General features: G+C 41.3%; 2 protein-coding genes across 6 annotated transcripts in view; one reads left to right on the top strand and one right to left on the bottom strand.

Annotated features, from left to right (window-relative positions):
* LOC110962536 (pyruvate carboxylase, mitochondrial) overlaps nt 1-15100 on the bottom strand; it is a 627844-nt gene that overhangs the window by 540943 nt on the left and 71801 nt on the right.
* LOC110962296 (ADAMTS-like protein 1) overlaps nt 1-15100 on the top strand; it is a 109060-nt gene that overhangs the window by 65491 nt on the left and 28469 nt on the right. For 4 of the 5 annotated variants that reach the window (XM_051943650.1, XM_051943653.1, XM_051943649.1 and 1 more), the window contains one exon: nt 8944-9071. In XM_051943650.1, the coding sequence (XP_051799610.1) occupies nt 8944-9071 (128 nt within the window). Of the gene's footprint in view, nt 1-4903; nt 5073-8943; nt 9072-15100 lie in introns of those variants that run through there. The other variant, XM_051943652.1, reaches the window with a different exon arrangement.

The following is a 15100-nucleotide window of genomic DNA, read 5'->3' on the forward strand; positions in this document are numbered from 1 at the left end:
CTTCCTCCAACCTACACCATAATACTGGATCCTCAGAAGGTGTGTTTATGGCTCTGTAAGTCTGTCATCTTCAGATTACCACCAAATACTGAAACCAAATATTGCTATCACTTGCAAGACCCAGCAGCCCAGTTGACCTTCCCTCCATGTCAAGTGTTAAATGATAGTAAATAATTATGATCTAAGGTGAACATAAGAATGTAGTGCTGAAGACAAAATCAAAGTTAAAGGGTGGAAAATGTATGCATCGAAGACAATAAAGCATAAAGTAAATGTATAAAGCTCATGTTTTAGTAGTACTCCTGTTTACTTTGAGTTTTTACAGTTCACCTTCCAGCTGGCTGAAATTGGATTGAGATGATTGTGAGGGAATTACATCTTAATTTTAATCCTTTTTTTGGTGCAATGGGGAAGTGCGGTTGATTTTCAGCTGCAAGTCGTAAAACCCTTGTCCTGGTAAAACATTTTATACTGTGGCCCAGAAAGCCTTTCAAACAATGGCTTTGGTGTAAATCATGCCTGGAGCACATTTGTCGTCTGTGGGGGTGGTGGGAGGCTACCATTTATCCCGCCTGAACCATTTAAGTCTCCTCGTGGGAGCCGAGGGTTTAGGCTCTCGAGCGCAACTTAATGTCAGTTGCTGGTAACTTTAGCTTCATTTGTCTCTCTTTCTGAGTACTCTGGGACTGTTAACTCAGGCCATCACCTCATAATATGGCAATCTTTTGATTTGAACCTTTATTCCGCCACAGAGGAGTAGAGGAAGAGATCAGTTAAACTTCTGCTGCTCGGAAAGACGGCTTGGTGACCCTTTACAAGACCTGAAAAACATTTAGCATGAGAGAGCTTTTCTAGTGTCATTTTACCCCACAGTGAGTGATGATAGAAGCTATGTTAGCATGTTTGTCAAACGTGTAGGGATACTGATTGGTTGGGTTCCCATTATTATGTCAAACAGTGAAATGAAAAAGCACATTTACTTTACAGTGGTCTCTCTGAATGAGGATCAACAATTCATTGTATTTCACTTCTGTGCAGTGATTTGTACTTGAACATATAGATGATGGCATATGTCTGTATGATATAAAAATGTTATTCAGTAGAATATATCACTTGGGAAAAGTATAAAATGTCTAAAATATTTGCCAGTGCGATGGTGGCTTGATATAGCTCCATACTTCATGGTCTCCAGCTGAAGGCCAATATCATTATTTTACCTTGGAGTGCAACCCTGTATGTAGGAAGAACATTTGAATGAAGTTGTTATTGCATGTTCTTTACATTTTGGACTGCAAGCTCACGTCCTGCACAAATAAGTCATCTCAACTCTTTTTGATCTCTTTTTTAAAAGTTTTTTTTCAATAAAAATATAGGACAGTTATCTTTTTAAAATACATTTAAGCCACTTTAACGGATGGATTTCCATAAATCAGACATTTGTGATCCCTAGAGGACGAATCCTAGTGACTTCATTTGTGCACAACTTGCAGGCTAACATTGGAATAAAATGTCTTACTTGGTAGATTACAATTTTGGTCACATTTTTATCACTTTGTGAAAACAGTAGTAATGCCCTTGTGCTCACCAAGTGAATTGCTTAGATCTTGGAACACTTCCAACATTTCTAAAAAGAAATGGTCTGTCTGGGAAAGAGTTAGTCAGATGATGTATGTATGAGGATTAAATCCAAACAAACCCTTAGACAGACTTACAGTCACAACATTAAAGCCGCCTGCCTGATAGTGTTTAGGTCCTTCGAGTGCCAACAAAACAGCTCTGACCCAATAAGGCATAAACTCCAAAAGACGTTTAAAGGTGTGCTCTATGTCAGGCACAATGATATTCGAAGCAGATCCTTCAAGTTCTAGAAGTTGCCGAAATTGCCTTCATTGGTTGGTTACCAGCACATCCCAAAGATGCTTGATTGGACTGAGATCTGTGGAATTCAACACCTTGAACTCTTTTGTCAAAGCAACATCCTTATGAATGCCTGGACCTAATGTTTTCCAAGCATAGTCCAGCGCATCACACTACTTTTACTGGTTAACCATCCCACTGCATCCCTTTCCCAAGGACATGACGAACAGAAACATCAGAGAAAACACGATTGATCCTATCAGGCCACCTTCTTCCATAGCTCTTTGATGCAGTTCCAAGACGAATGTGCCCATTGTAGGTACTTTTGGTAGTGAATGGGTTAGCATCAGTGGCTACACAGCCTCAAGGTTGTGTTATTGCACCGTTATATCTAGGGTTGGATCCGAATATTCGATCATTACTTTGGTATCCGAAAATTTGGATTGACCCCCACGTCGGACGATGTCGCGCAATCGGTATTTGACTCATCGATCCGATCCAATCCAAATATTCGGCTATTCATCATTAATCAGGGTCGAATATCCGGAGCCCAGAAATTGCTATTCGGGTCCGCCCTAGTTCTATCACAGCTAGTATAGTAAGGTTTTCTGCAGCTTGTGCTACAGTAGCTGTTCTCTAAGGTAGCTGTTCTCTAAGGTTGGACCACACAGGTCAACCTTCGCTTTCGACACATTTCATTGACCCTTGAGTACCCATGACTCAGTCACTGGTTCAGCAGCGGACCTTCCTTAAATCACTTTCTGTGAGCACCACCCCACAAGACTTGTTGTTTTGAGATGCTCTGATGTGCAGTCATCACATTTTAGCAATTTTCAAATTCACTCACATCTTTGCATTTGCCCATTTTTCCTACTTCTACCATCAACTTGAAGAACCGACTGTTCCAATGTTCCCTCGTATATCCTACCCCTTGACAGGTGCCGTTGTAATGAGATAATAAACATTATTCACCTCACCCTGGGTTTAATGTTGTGGCTGTTTGATGTATTTTGAATGAGAAACGACTGTGAAGAACCATTACCAACATTTGGATGTACTCAATTCCATTTTTGTGTCCAAATAAAGGGCCTTTAGGCAAACTGTTGGCCTGTTTACAACCTGTCTGCATGTTTATGGATCTGTCCAATGTTGCAATTCCACCTTGTTCCCAGATGTCAGCAGTTACTTCATTGCATACAGTGATGTTATAAATGATAGGAACTGAAGCCAAAACTGCAGTAGTACAGCCCAAAAGCAGAATTACCCTTCAACACACTAGACCATTTGTCTATGGACAATCAGTTCCCCTAATCTTCTAAACCTCCTACATGCTTCTCTCATGCAACCTAATATCTTAGCCTGCCCTTGTGTAAAATAACAATGCACTATATCATTTCTTCTCACCTCATCATCTTCATGGATTATTGTTTAAACTGTCAGGAGACACCTCCAACAATGTTGTGGTAGAGAACTGGCTCCAAGCTAGTGTCAATCAAACACATTAATTTCCTCCTCGGGTGTTTGGTTTTAAACTCCGAGCACATCACCGATGCCACAGTTTATTTTCTGTAGTCGCACATTTGCAAATATGAGAAGGATTTCTTCTGAAAGCAAATATCAGAAGGTTACGGATTTAGGCTGCATGGGGGTAAAACTTCTGTCAGCCTGTGAAAATGTGCACGTCCAAGGCATTCCCTGCTGGTGTTAAGTGGATAGTTGGGAATGTGTGCATGTGCGTGGACATACGGACGTTTCTCTCTACCAAATCAAACAAGTCTATACTGTCAACAGGGAGGTAGAACTAGTGTAGAAAAGTGTGTGTGTGTACCAGTTAAGTGTCGAGACATCCGCTCCGGTGTTGTGATTAGAGTTTTCTATTTGCTCTGGAGTGCAGCACATTCCTCACCGCCTTAATTGATAGCAATTATGTGGTTTTTGATTTGGTGTTTGATTGGGAGGCAGATTTGAAGTCTCGATTCGAAGGGCACAGAGTTTTTATTGTCTTTGGAATGCCAGGGTTGAATGCTTGAATGATAGCCTGCTACCTTGTAAGTCACATCGAGGAGCACCAGCGGGTTGGCACTAATTTCCACTGCTCTGTTTTTAATGCTCTGTTTCAGATTTTGTTTTTGTGTCCTGCCATGGCAAAAAGAAATTGGAAAGCCACTGAGTGTATAGTATATTCCCTCTGTGCCAAGAGCTGTCCATCTCAGAGGGTGTTTTTTTTATTTTCTATAACCAGAGGATTTGCCCCTCCAGGGGACACCTGGCTTATTCCCCACCTCCACAGTGTAAATGTTCACTGGCTTAAACTGCCAGATGTTATGAAAGGCTCTATTGAAGTAGACCTTTAGCTCATAAAAGAATCCTGGCTGAAAAGTCTATCCTGATAGCTCCAGTGACCAGACTATGTCATCTGATTTACATGGGGCTCTCACATGTAACTCCATCTGAAAAACAAAGTGCAGGCTGGAGCTGTACATGAAGTCATGTGACGCCAGATATGTCTCTGTTTTGCTCGGCTGTGCGTTCAAAAATCACCAGTTCAGTGCGTGCAACAGGAAATGTAAGCTCATTTCTAAAGATACTACAGCATGACTGAGAAATTTTGGATATTTCCAGAGCAGAGTGCTGGAAAAAGACGGAGCAAAAAACTGCTCGGAGGGATAAAATGAGAGAAAAGCAAGCAGGGAGGGGAAAAAAGAGAGAAATTTGAGATATTAGAAGAAGAAATGGAAAGAAGAAAATTGGTTTACAGTTGTCTGTCTGCCATTAGTCCTTCTCTAGGACTGTCTGACACACAGAAACGTGTGAAGTTGTGAAGTTGCAGCTGGCCCGGCTCCTTATTTGTACTAGCACGCTTGACTGAGGCCCATTTATTGATTGGCTAGTGTGCCAGACCTGAGGACTCGTGGGGCTTGAATCCCCCCCGATGACTTCCCCCAGCACTAAAACACACACACGCACACACACTCAGATTTAATCACACTCCCAGTCCACCCTCCTTCCCTCCCTCCTCTAACCCAAGTTAGTCTTGAGGAAGAACAGGAGCAAGTCAGAGAGGAGACGGCAGCCAGACAGGACACACTGAGTGACCCAGAGGAGGGCATCGACAGGAAGAAACTAACAACCGCAGTGATCGGGTCGCGCCGTGAAAAGGCATGGAGCGAGAATTTTCATCCTGCAAGCTGCTGGTGACAGCTCTTCTTATTCTGGTACTGTACTTGTGCTACTCATGATATTTTCTTGTTGTTGAAGTGCTTACATTCAGAAAGCATCTGCTGTAATGGATTCCTTTACTGCTCCAGATTGTGTTTTGTAATTAGGTTACTCCTTGAGACTTCCAGTAGCACAAGTTGTCTTTTAAACTCGACTTACAGGTCAGTGAGTTGTTTTATCTTAGGTTAGGACTACCTGTTACATTACAGTGACCGCCGAGCTGCATGACAGTGAGTACAGTGCCGTGCAGCCTGAAGCCACATGACAAGGGATTCAGCAGATGTGCAAATATCATATATCTCTGCCGACTGAAAAGGCCATCGTGTGTATATTGACACAGTCTGCAAAAGAAGGCACCGGAGTCAGATTTCTTTTTCCCTGTCGTGGAGTTTTCCATCTTCAAGGAAAATGTACTTAGTCTCAGTTGCTGACAGGTGACTTAAATAGAATCTGTCCATCAGAATAACTCGCATCATGGAGATAAGTGATCTCATGTCATGTGCTTATTTCCTCTTTTAATGTGAAAACATGGGATGTGACAGCCTCAGGGGCTTCGTGGAGGATATCTATGTTTGGAGTTTGTTGTTTGAGAGGTAGCGCTGCGAGTCAGTTGCACGCTCTCCTCCGAGAACGCGGGCCAGTGCAAATAAAAACCTGGAGGGATCAGAGCAGAAAGAGGTGGGACATGTGGTGATGGAGGGCTAGGAAGACTCCGAGTGGATATCTGAGCCTCTTGATTGTTGGATCCAAAGCCCAGCAGGACGGCGGTCCAACGAGCGGAGCCTTGTCTTCCTCCGCCTCCGTCAGAACAATAGCCACACAGTGAGCCAAACAACGTCTTCATCTTCATCCCTCCATCCTTCACCTACTCCCTCTTTCCTCACCAGCCTGCCTCCGGCTCTCCTGGCCGTGCAAAGCGCAGCTCTGATTTGTAATTGAGTGCAAAATTCACTGATTGCTTTTCAAAGGAGAGTGAAGGTGGCGCTCTTGCCGGCCGCCCAGAGCACAGGCTGTGTTTATTTACTGTGATCCAAACACAGGAATAGTTGGCCCGTGCAGAAAGTAGCACCGTTGCCGACATGTTTGGCCGTACGCTCCGCTGGCTTTGTGTTTGGGTCTCGCCGTTCCCCTCTGCTGGTCCTCAGGCGTCATCGGCCCTGACAGCCATTTATATCAGTCCCTACGCACTTTTAATAACGTGAGCCCCACCAGCCCCGTCTCCACACTGTGCAGCATGGGTGCTTTTTTGCTACCATGACCCAAAGAAAATAATCAGAGCTCTATCATTACCTTGTATCTGCTTTCCTCTGCAAGATCCATTCATCTTTATAGATGAGGCACAGTGCCACGCTGTTGGGGAAAAAGGGGCTAAAGAGGTCAAAATAACTTGCAGTAACCTGAGTTCTACCTAAAAATAAAATCTCAAGGCTGTTTACCCCTAAAGCAAACCTGGACTTTGGATACAAATTCATTTTTAGAGCAGGTGTTTAAGATGTTGTTCACAAAGTTTCTCTCTTGTTCAGAACATTCAGGGTAAGTGCTTTGTAAAAAAAAAAAGTTTTAAAAAAGGTAAAAATCTGGCAGCTAGTGTACAAGTAAAAAATCCATTAAAAAACATGGAATGTTATAATAAAAAATGGTGAAAATAGCAAATATCTGTAATACAATGATATTTTACCTGTTTGTAAAAATAATAATTTCTTGACATAAATGATATTTATACTTCTGGCCAGTTTTTGTTTGTTTATTTCTTTGTTTTAACCGTTTAAATTATTACTTCTTACTGTGATTCTTAGAGTTAATATCGGTAATTTACCAAAACGGAAACTGAATGTCTGTAAATCTGTAAAATAAAAGTTTAAAAATTATTTGCTGTTTTCCATTTCTTGATATACATTTTTTTTCTCAAATAATGACAAAAAATGGTAAAATGACAGCACTTTTTTGTGGATTTATGTACAGAAAACAGTGTAATGTTATGGTCACGCACACTATAACAGAACAATTTACAGTTTTCATTTAGCAAACGCTTTTATCCAAAGCGACGTACAGCTTAGAGTAGACAGAAGGGGCAGCACTAAGGATCTTGAGAAAGGACCAAGGGTTCTCACTGGACAACTGCACCCAGATTGGGATTTGAATCAGACCTCCTATACCAAGGTCAGAGGTACTAGTCACTGAACTATCCAGCTGCTAAGGGCAAATCACTATTTGCAAAAATGTACTTCTTTCTGTAATTCTAAGAGGTATTTTCTGTAATTTAGCAAAACAGGGAAAATCGGTTAAATATCATTTTTTTTAAATGTTTACCAATTTTCAATCCTTATTATACCATTTTTTTGTTTCCAATATTGACAAATATTTGTAAAATAGCATAAATTTTGTGGGTTTAAATACAGTAAAAGCTTTACAGTTTTGGCCAGTTTTTTTTTTTTTTTTTTACATGTAAATTATTACTTCTTTCTGTGATTCTGTTGTGAATTGTTATAATTTAACAAAACAAACAAAACTGTTTAAAACATCTCTCTTTCTTTTTTTTTCACAGTGTAGGCTTTTGCCATACCCTTCAGGCCAAATCTGCAGGATTTGGTGTTTTTAAATCAGTGTCAAAAACTCTGTTGGATGTGCAGCACAAACTGCTGCCTCATAGCGTAAAGATCTCATAGTGGGAGGCTGTCTAAAGCACACAATAGCAGCATTTCTGCAATCTTTAGATATTCTTTCATGGTTCACCAACACCAGAAAGACTGCATTAGTGTTCACGTTGAGGAAAATGATAATTTTCTCTTATACACATCTGTTCCTTTTGAGAACCTCGCCTGAATGGCAGCTCATTTTATTGAATGTGTTTGCACCTCTAGTCTGCTGAGCCACATTCCTGCTGCCACAGGAGGTGGGTGATTTGTCCCAGGGTTAGTTCCAAGACTTATTTTTTTCAGTTTTTTCCAGGTTTTCATCCATTCAACAGGTATAGAAGCTGTTTTTCCTTTGCCTCAGTCTCTCTGACAGTTTTTGAGAAGAATACCTGCACAATAGCAAAAGCAATTTATTTTCCTTTTCACCTAATCTGAGCCTGGTATTCAGAAAATGTAGTGAACTCCGAGAAGAGCAATGAGAAGAGCGAGGCTGTTGAGTAAAGCCAAGAGAGGGAATTCATATGCACCCATAGATGATTCAAATTACCTGACAGTGCCAGGCTCACAAATAAACATCTAAAAGCAAGACGGATCAGTCCGGTCTTATATACTCTGAAAATACAGACAGATAGAGGGAAGGAGAAGATCTTCAGTTTTTTGGCTGTCAGTCTACATCTGAGATGCACATTGTCCTCGTAACATTTATCTTCTCATAATATTGATTTTGGGCACTGCAGTAATATTCCAACCTCTGCAGCCAAATACAGCAAAATGCAATTAACAGAGAGAAACACACAAGCGTGAACTTTACAGGGGACGAGCATTTCATAATCTAAAGAATGACTCACAGGTTTGAAATATGCAAAAGGGCCAGAAGTCAAGAGCTCCTGATTACTTCCTCTTATTGCCACTCTCATCCTGTCACATGCAACTCTTGTTTCAGCAGCGAGTGGAATTTAGTTCTTTCTTTTTTTTTTTTTTTTTTTTTTTTTTTGTGAGTTCAGATTCATTGAAGGAAGCCACAACTCATGTGGCTGAGGAGTTTTCATGCCAGTTCTATTACAAAAGGAAGATAGGAAGTTAAATAACTCCCTTTAATCTGTGTTAGACCTTGAGGTCGGACAATCTAGGAAAGTTTTAATGCCTCCCGTATATTATCTCAGCTGCTGAACCGTAAAACTGTTGAAGAAAGTCCAAGACTGATCAATCACATGTCTTCTCTGGTTTGCAGAGCTCGCGGACGGCCCGATCAGAGGAGGACCGAGACACTCTGTGGGACGCCTGGGGATCGTGGAGTGAATGTTCTCGTACCTGTGGTGGAGGAGCCTCCTACTCGCTCAGAAGATGCCTCAGTTCCAAGTAAGGCCACCTCTTCACTGCTTTGAGCACAAAAACCTCATAAATGGACTAAATTTGTATTTCTACTCCAATATAAGACACTTGAGATCAGAATGCTCAGTAGAAAGTATTGCAAATAGAAAGAAAAAAAAAAAAGAACGGAATGCTTGTATTTGAATATCCATCCATCCACAATAAACCAAAATATACATAAGTACTTCTTGTGGAAATAACAGTGTTGCACATACAGGTGGTTTTGCATAGATTTTTTTTTCCTACAATGCTGGCATTAACTCTTAGTCGTGGTTGTTTTAAGTGTCTTTTACGGCTTTTTAAATCACTTTATTCTTTGTCTCTTAATATATTCAGTCTACGATACCCCTGTCATGCCTAAAGTACTTCAATAACTTTAAAAAACTGCAAAGAAACTCTTCTCAAGAGAACCAGAGACATAAAGTAACTGTCCCATTTTTAAATGACTGACTGAGCGAGTGCTGCCCTGTAAAAAGGCTCAATCTTTAAAAAAAGATTACGTCACAGGAGGAGGGGATTTACAGTAAATTTAAAGTTAGAACCTCACTGACCTTCGGATAAATGGAACCATCTCCGAGGCAATTTGTAAGCGTGTGCTCAAACCCTGTCCCAGGTAATCTCTTCTGTTGAAGTCCTGACTGAGGTTGAAGTGATTTCCCTTAAAATACAACACCGTGTCCTCAAGATTCAGGCAGCATCCCTAATAGTGTGAGTAAATCCCACCAATCAAATCACGTCGTTCCCATCAGTTGTAATGGGAGCGTTCAAACTGCATGTGACTGTTAAATATTCCCGAAGGGTCAGCTGAGAAACTGTCTAGACAATCTCATGAGTCTAAACCTTTAATTCTTCAGTGACAATGGGATCTGATTTTCATTATTGGCACAGATCAGACCAGAACAATCAATGTCCCTGGATAAAGTACAAGCAGATATTTTATGTGATAGAATTAGGACTCTTAAAACCGTGAGCCCACGTTGGTTGGCTTCCCACTGCTCATCATCTCAGCTTATGTCTCAGGAGGAACTGGAACTTGCACTCTGGATCCCTCGGTTTGCTTTCATCCTCGTGCCAAAGTCACCCGGTCGGTTGGGCTTCAAGTTAACCCAGTGGGCTTCAAGATTAGAGCTCGGAGGGGCTGAGTGTACTGGGCAAAGTGGTCAATTACAAATGGATTTAAGGAACAAGAGAGAAAAAAGGAGTCTGAAGGAGCGAGAGGGTATGTTTTCCATAGAAATGTTGTCACATTTATAGGCTGGGAAATAGCTGCAGGGTGACTTCACTGCATTCCTCCATTTTACAGTTCCCAGAATGTATTGCTCAGTCCCTAAAGGTAGCCAGTGCCGCTAAAGCCACCCCTGTTTCAAGGAGTAGCAGTAGTGACAGGAGCAGTAATAACACAGCTCTCGAAGGATGAACTGACAAAACAGATGTACTCGTAGGTGCTTCAACTTCTCCATAGCCATGAATCTATCTGCACCGGCACCACAGAAGAAGGCTGGGAAGCTTGAGACTCTCGAAACCTCAAACTCTGAAGTGCCAGGCCCCCCCTGTACAGCACTGTAAACATTGAGGTCAATGGCTTTTTTAAGGAGTTCATTTCATGATATCAGCAGCAACCGCTTTTCATTGCCTGCCCAGAATTTTTTGGGTCAGGCAAACCTCAGAATGCTACTGGCTGTAAAAGCAATTGACGTGTTAAGAGGTGTTTGGGGTTTGAGCTCCATATGGGATGTAGGCTGAGTATGCAGATGCTCGTCTTAGGTGCAGGCGGGTATGTTTGCTAACCTGTGTGTCTTTTGGCACTCGCTGTAATATATGGGCTTCCTGAGCAAACGTAGCACCCTGCATCCCGCCTCACCCCACTGTTGCGTGGGAAAGAGGGAGCAGTAGCCTGGCCCCGGGTGGCAGATCAAACAGCGTCATTAAAAAGCACAACACAAGGCCTCTTGTGTGAGTAAATCTTTGGAAAGAGGGGCTGGAAATGGCCCTGCTACACCCTCCAAACCAATACCATGCCGACTTTTTTTTTCTACATGCATGCACATACAAGGAACTTACTGCTGCTGCACGAGAGTTGGCTGATCCCCCAAAAGGGCACATGCAAAGTACAGACTAAACACAGATCGCCTGGCCCTCATTAGTCCCATCCGCACAACACACTTCACTTGATCACCAGCTCCATTATTAACAGCAGCATTGCTGGTTTGATGCAAGTGTGGACATATGGATTGGGTGTCATGGCAAGAGAAAGCGCCGCTCCAATATTTATGAGGCTCATGGTTGGCAAACACTTTATTATTCTTTTTTTTGTCTTTGTTTTACCAAAAGAAGTCAGTTTCAACTTTATTTTGACTTAGCTGAGCAGAAAGTCGAGAAGTAGAGAGAGTCCTAGATACCCTTCCACAATCAAGAAATTATGATGAGCAGGAATGGGAAGAGGCAGGAAGCAAGTTTGCACCTAAGTGGTGTAAATAGGATATTTTCTCTACTCATTCTGGTGCAAATATGCAGAAATTACACAGGCAGTGACACTGAGGGACGGTGCCAGTTTGGAAGGCATGCCACAGCTGGGTTTAAAGACTATTTTAAAGGCTAAGGCTGTTAAAAGTGAAATTTCTCCAAGGCAATGAATTGTCTAATTAACTTGGGCCTGGCACCAAGATTATGTCTGCTGCTTTTCAGTATAGGGGAAAACCCTCTGTGTGGTCCGTGCAATGCAACCTCCTCCTCCTGCTATTTTTACAATACAACTGAGCACAGGTCATGCCAGAATCAAGGGAAAGCAATCTATGTAGAGTTTATGTAGAATTTAAACTTATCTAAGATTGAGATTTGACATCTTTTAGAAGTTATATGATTTAATTTTGGAGTGGAATAGAGTTTGGTTCTATAGAAAACTATAAATAGCTTCACCATACAAGTTGACATTGTCATTTTTTCCACATTGAAGCTGCTCAGTCATGACACTGGCTGCTTATTTTTTCTCGTTATGTGTCCTCTTGCAAGTAAAAAATACTTTTATAGACATGTTAAGAAGATTAAAACCTTGATTTTCATTGGAGGGAGTATTTAAAAATTGCTTGCAGTCCCTGATCAGACAAAAATCTAGAATAATCGGTAAAAAGATTTTATTTTGAAAGCCTTTCCACTAGATTTGACGAGACTAAAGGTGCTTTTAGACAAGAAGGGGTTGAGGTTCAGTTGGAACATCACAAAACATCAGGATTCATCTTTAATGTATCTAATAAATAATAAAAAAAAAAGTCTGTAGTTGAGCTGTTTTATTGCTTTTAAAATACATAACAGTTTTTCATGGATTAAAGTGGTGAATTAAAGAGAAATTTCAGCCTCGTAGTGGCACAAGATAAAAGGGCAAGGGATCACCAGTATTATTATGAATCATCCCCTTGGAACCATGAATATTTATACCAAATGTGACAGTAAAGTGGGCCAAAGGCTGTGGAGACGTCTGGCTGTGAACCAAAGCCCTGCACTGACTGAAAGACAAACTAGTAGTCAAAGGAAAGAAGCAGTGCCGCATCTTTCTCAGCTTCACATTTCTCTCCTCGGATGGCGTGACTGCTCTCAGTTTCCCAAACTGATCAATAGCAGAGCTCACAGCAAGAGCATATTTTCAGCGTTGCAAAATCAGCCACATTCCCATGTGCCCACAAGTGTATCAATATTATGGCAAAGGTTATGAAGCCCTGTTTGCAATTACTTTCAATCAAGCGGGAAGAGTTGATGACATATATATGGATATTATGGGCCAGACAAATTTTACTGCATATCCAATATTATGAGGAGTTGGTAGTCTGAATTTTTCATGGTTACAATAGATTTTAGTTGATTTTTTTTTTTTTTTTTTTTGCCTGAAGATGATGTTATTGGTTTTTGTCTATTTGCAGTCTTGTGTGGAGTTAATGATGAGCACACTCTCTGTAGTTGTGTCTTTTGTGTGTGTTTGGCAGAACAGAGTGGGATCATAGTCTGTGAGTTTTGTGCTCCAGGAATTGTGATATTTCAACCAAATAAGTTTCCCCTAACCTGTGATGGCGCCATGATGGATCCTAAATCCTGGCCCTGCTTCTGCTTATCCACCACTTTTAAGCTTATAAAGTCAAAAGGAAATGAAAAGGGAAATTCATTTTATTACCTTTACCTCTTTTTTAAGCATATATTGCTGTCACAGTGTGATTTTCCACACTGAGTCAGATCTTTGCTACCTGTCTCTCAGCTCTTGCACTTTGAAAGTCTCTTGTTTGGGCTCAAGCCCTGTGACCTTCTGTTTGGCTTGGCAGAGTTCACTGTCTGGATTCGTCACAGGCTCTAATGCTCTTGCCATGCCACGCGCTCCACATCCACTCCCTCCACTCTCTGCTATAATATTGTGAAAATCCTAAAGCCCTCGCTCATCCCTGAGTCCAAACTCTGCGACGTTCCCTCCAATCATGATTCCAGATTAGCTAAGGGCCGGTGACACTGGAATTCCTCTTAAGTTCACAAGCTCAAAGGAATATGCTTTGATTAGTTTCCACTGGAGTCTCAGATAATTGGCCTATCATAGTCATCATCGATGGTTTATCATCACTCGGCATCAAAGCAGGAATCCTCATATTCAGTAAGTGGTTAGCTCCATAATTTGGGCAGAGACACTGCAGATTGTCATGCAGAGAGTCATGATCCAAACTGCTCCAATCTGTTCAGCAGACCAGACTCAGACCAGAGGGCTTCACTGTGTCTGTTTTAGTGCTGTGAGTGCAGCAGTGTTGGTTCATGGAGCAAGGATTTATTTATAGACCTGTACACCAAGACAAATGGGAGTACATTTAGAGTATTTATAGTAGCTAATGACTTCTGTTTTAAAAATTTCCCCTTCTTTTTCCCTCCAGTTCACGTAGAAACCTCAAATTTCCTTTACTCATCCTGATTTGTTTGTGCCCTAATGCCTTTTACAACTTGGCTATGTTGGCTTTAAATTGAACTATCCTCAGGAAGTGTGATTTCACTGGGAAAAGAATGTCATGTCTACATAAACATCATCATAGATAAGATTTACATCAAAGAAACTGAACGTAGTTATAAAACAAAAAGGAAGCTCATTCTCCAGAGATGACATCTTAACACTTGGCTGAAGTTGGTTGCTGAGAAAAGGCCTTCTATAGGAAGGTTTTGTGGTCAAATGAAACAACAATCGAGGTATTTGGCTACAATGAGCAGAAAAAAACATTTGGAGGGGAGAAGGTGAGGCCTCTAACTTCAAGAACATCATATCTACAGTCAAGCATGGTGGTGGGATTATTATACTCTGGGGCTGTTTTGCTACCCGTGGAACTGGTGCTTATACAAAGTAAATGGAATAATGAAGGAGGATTATCTCCACATTCTTCAGGAAAACCTAAAATTATCAGTCAGAAGGTTGATTGCAGTTGGGTGTTGCAATAAGACAGTGACCTCAAAGTCAGGGTTAGGTTTAGGGTGAAACTCCTGACGTAAACCTCACGAAGAACCTGTTGGCTGTGATGAAGAAACAAATCTGTCAGAGAACCAATGATTTACCAAACCCTTTGATGCACAACATGGGTCAAAAGTGGCCCATGTTCAATGGTAAATGGGTATGTCTTGACACATTTTGCGCATCAAAGGGTGAAACAGCACCAATCTTGTCAAGAGCAGTGCTCAAATATGCACCCAGAAGCTTAGCTTGTGATTGGCTACCAAAAACACCTAGCTGAGGAGATAGTGGCCACAGGACATTTAACCAAATACTATAACTGTTTGTATATTTTTGACCCATCAGATTCCATCATACTACCAGAGGAACTGTAATAAATCTGTGAAAGAACTAAAATGCATGACGCAAGTGTTTCAGTGGTGCCATCATAGAAAAATAAAAAAACTCAATTACAAGTGTGTGAAAGATTTTGTTCACGACTGTATATTATTGTATTGATGTGTCGCCACACTGTGTGAAATATACCGTTAAGGCTTTGCAAACACACCACAGACTCATG

Source organism: Acanthochromis polyacanthus, chromosome 23, assembly GCF_021347895.1.
Source record: "Acanthochromis polyacanthus isolate Apoly-LR-REF ecotype Palm Island chromosome 23, KAUST_Apoly_ChrSc, whole genome shotgun sequence".
NCBI lineage: Eukaryota > Metazoa > Chordata > Actinopteri > Pomacentridae > Acanthochromis > Acanthochromis polyacanthus.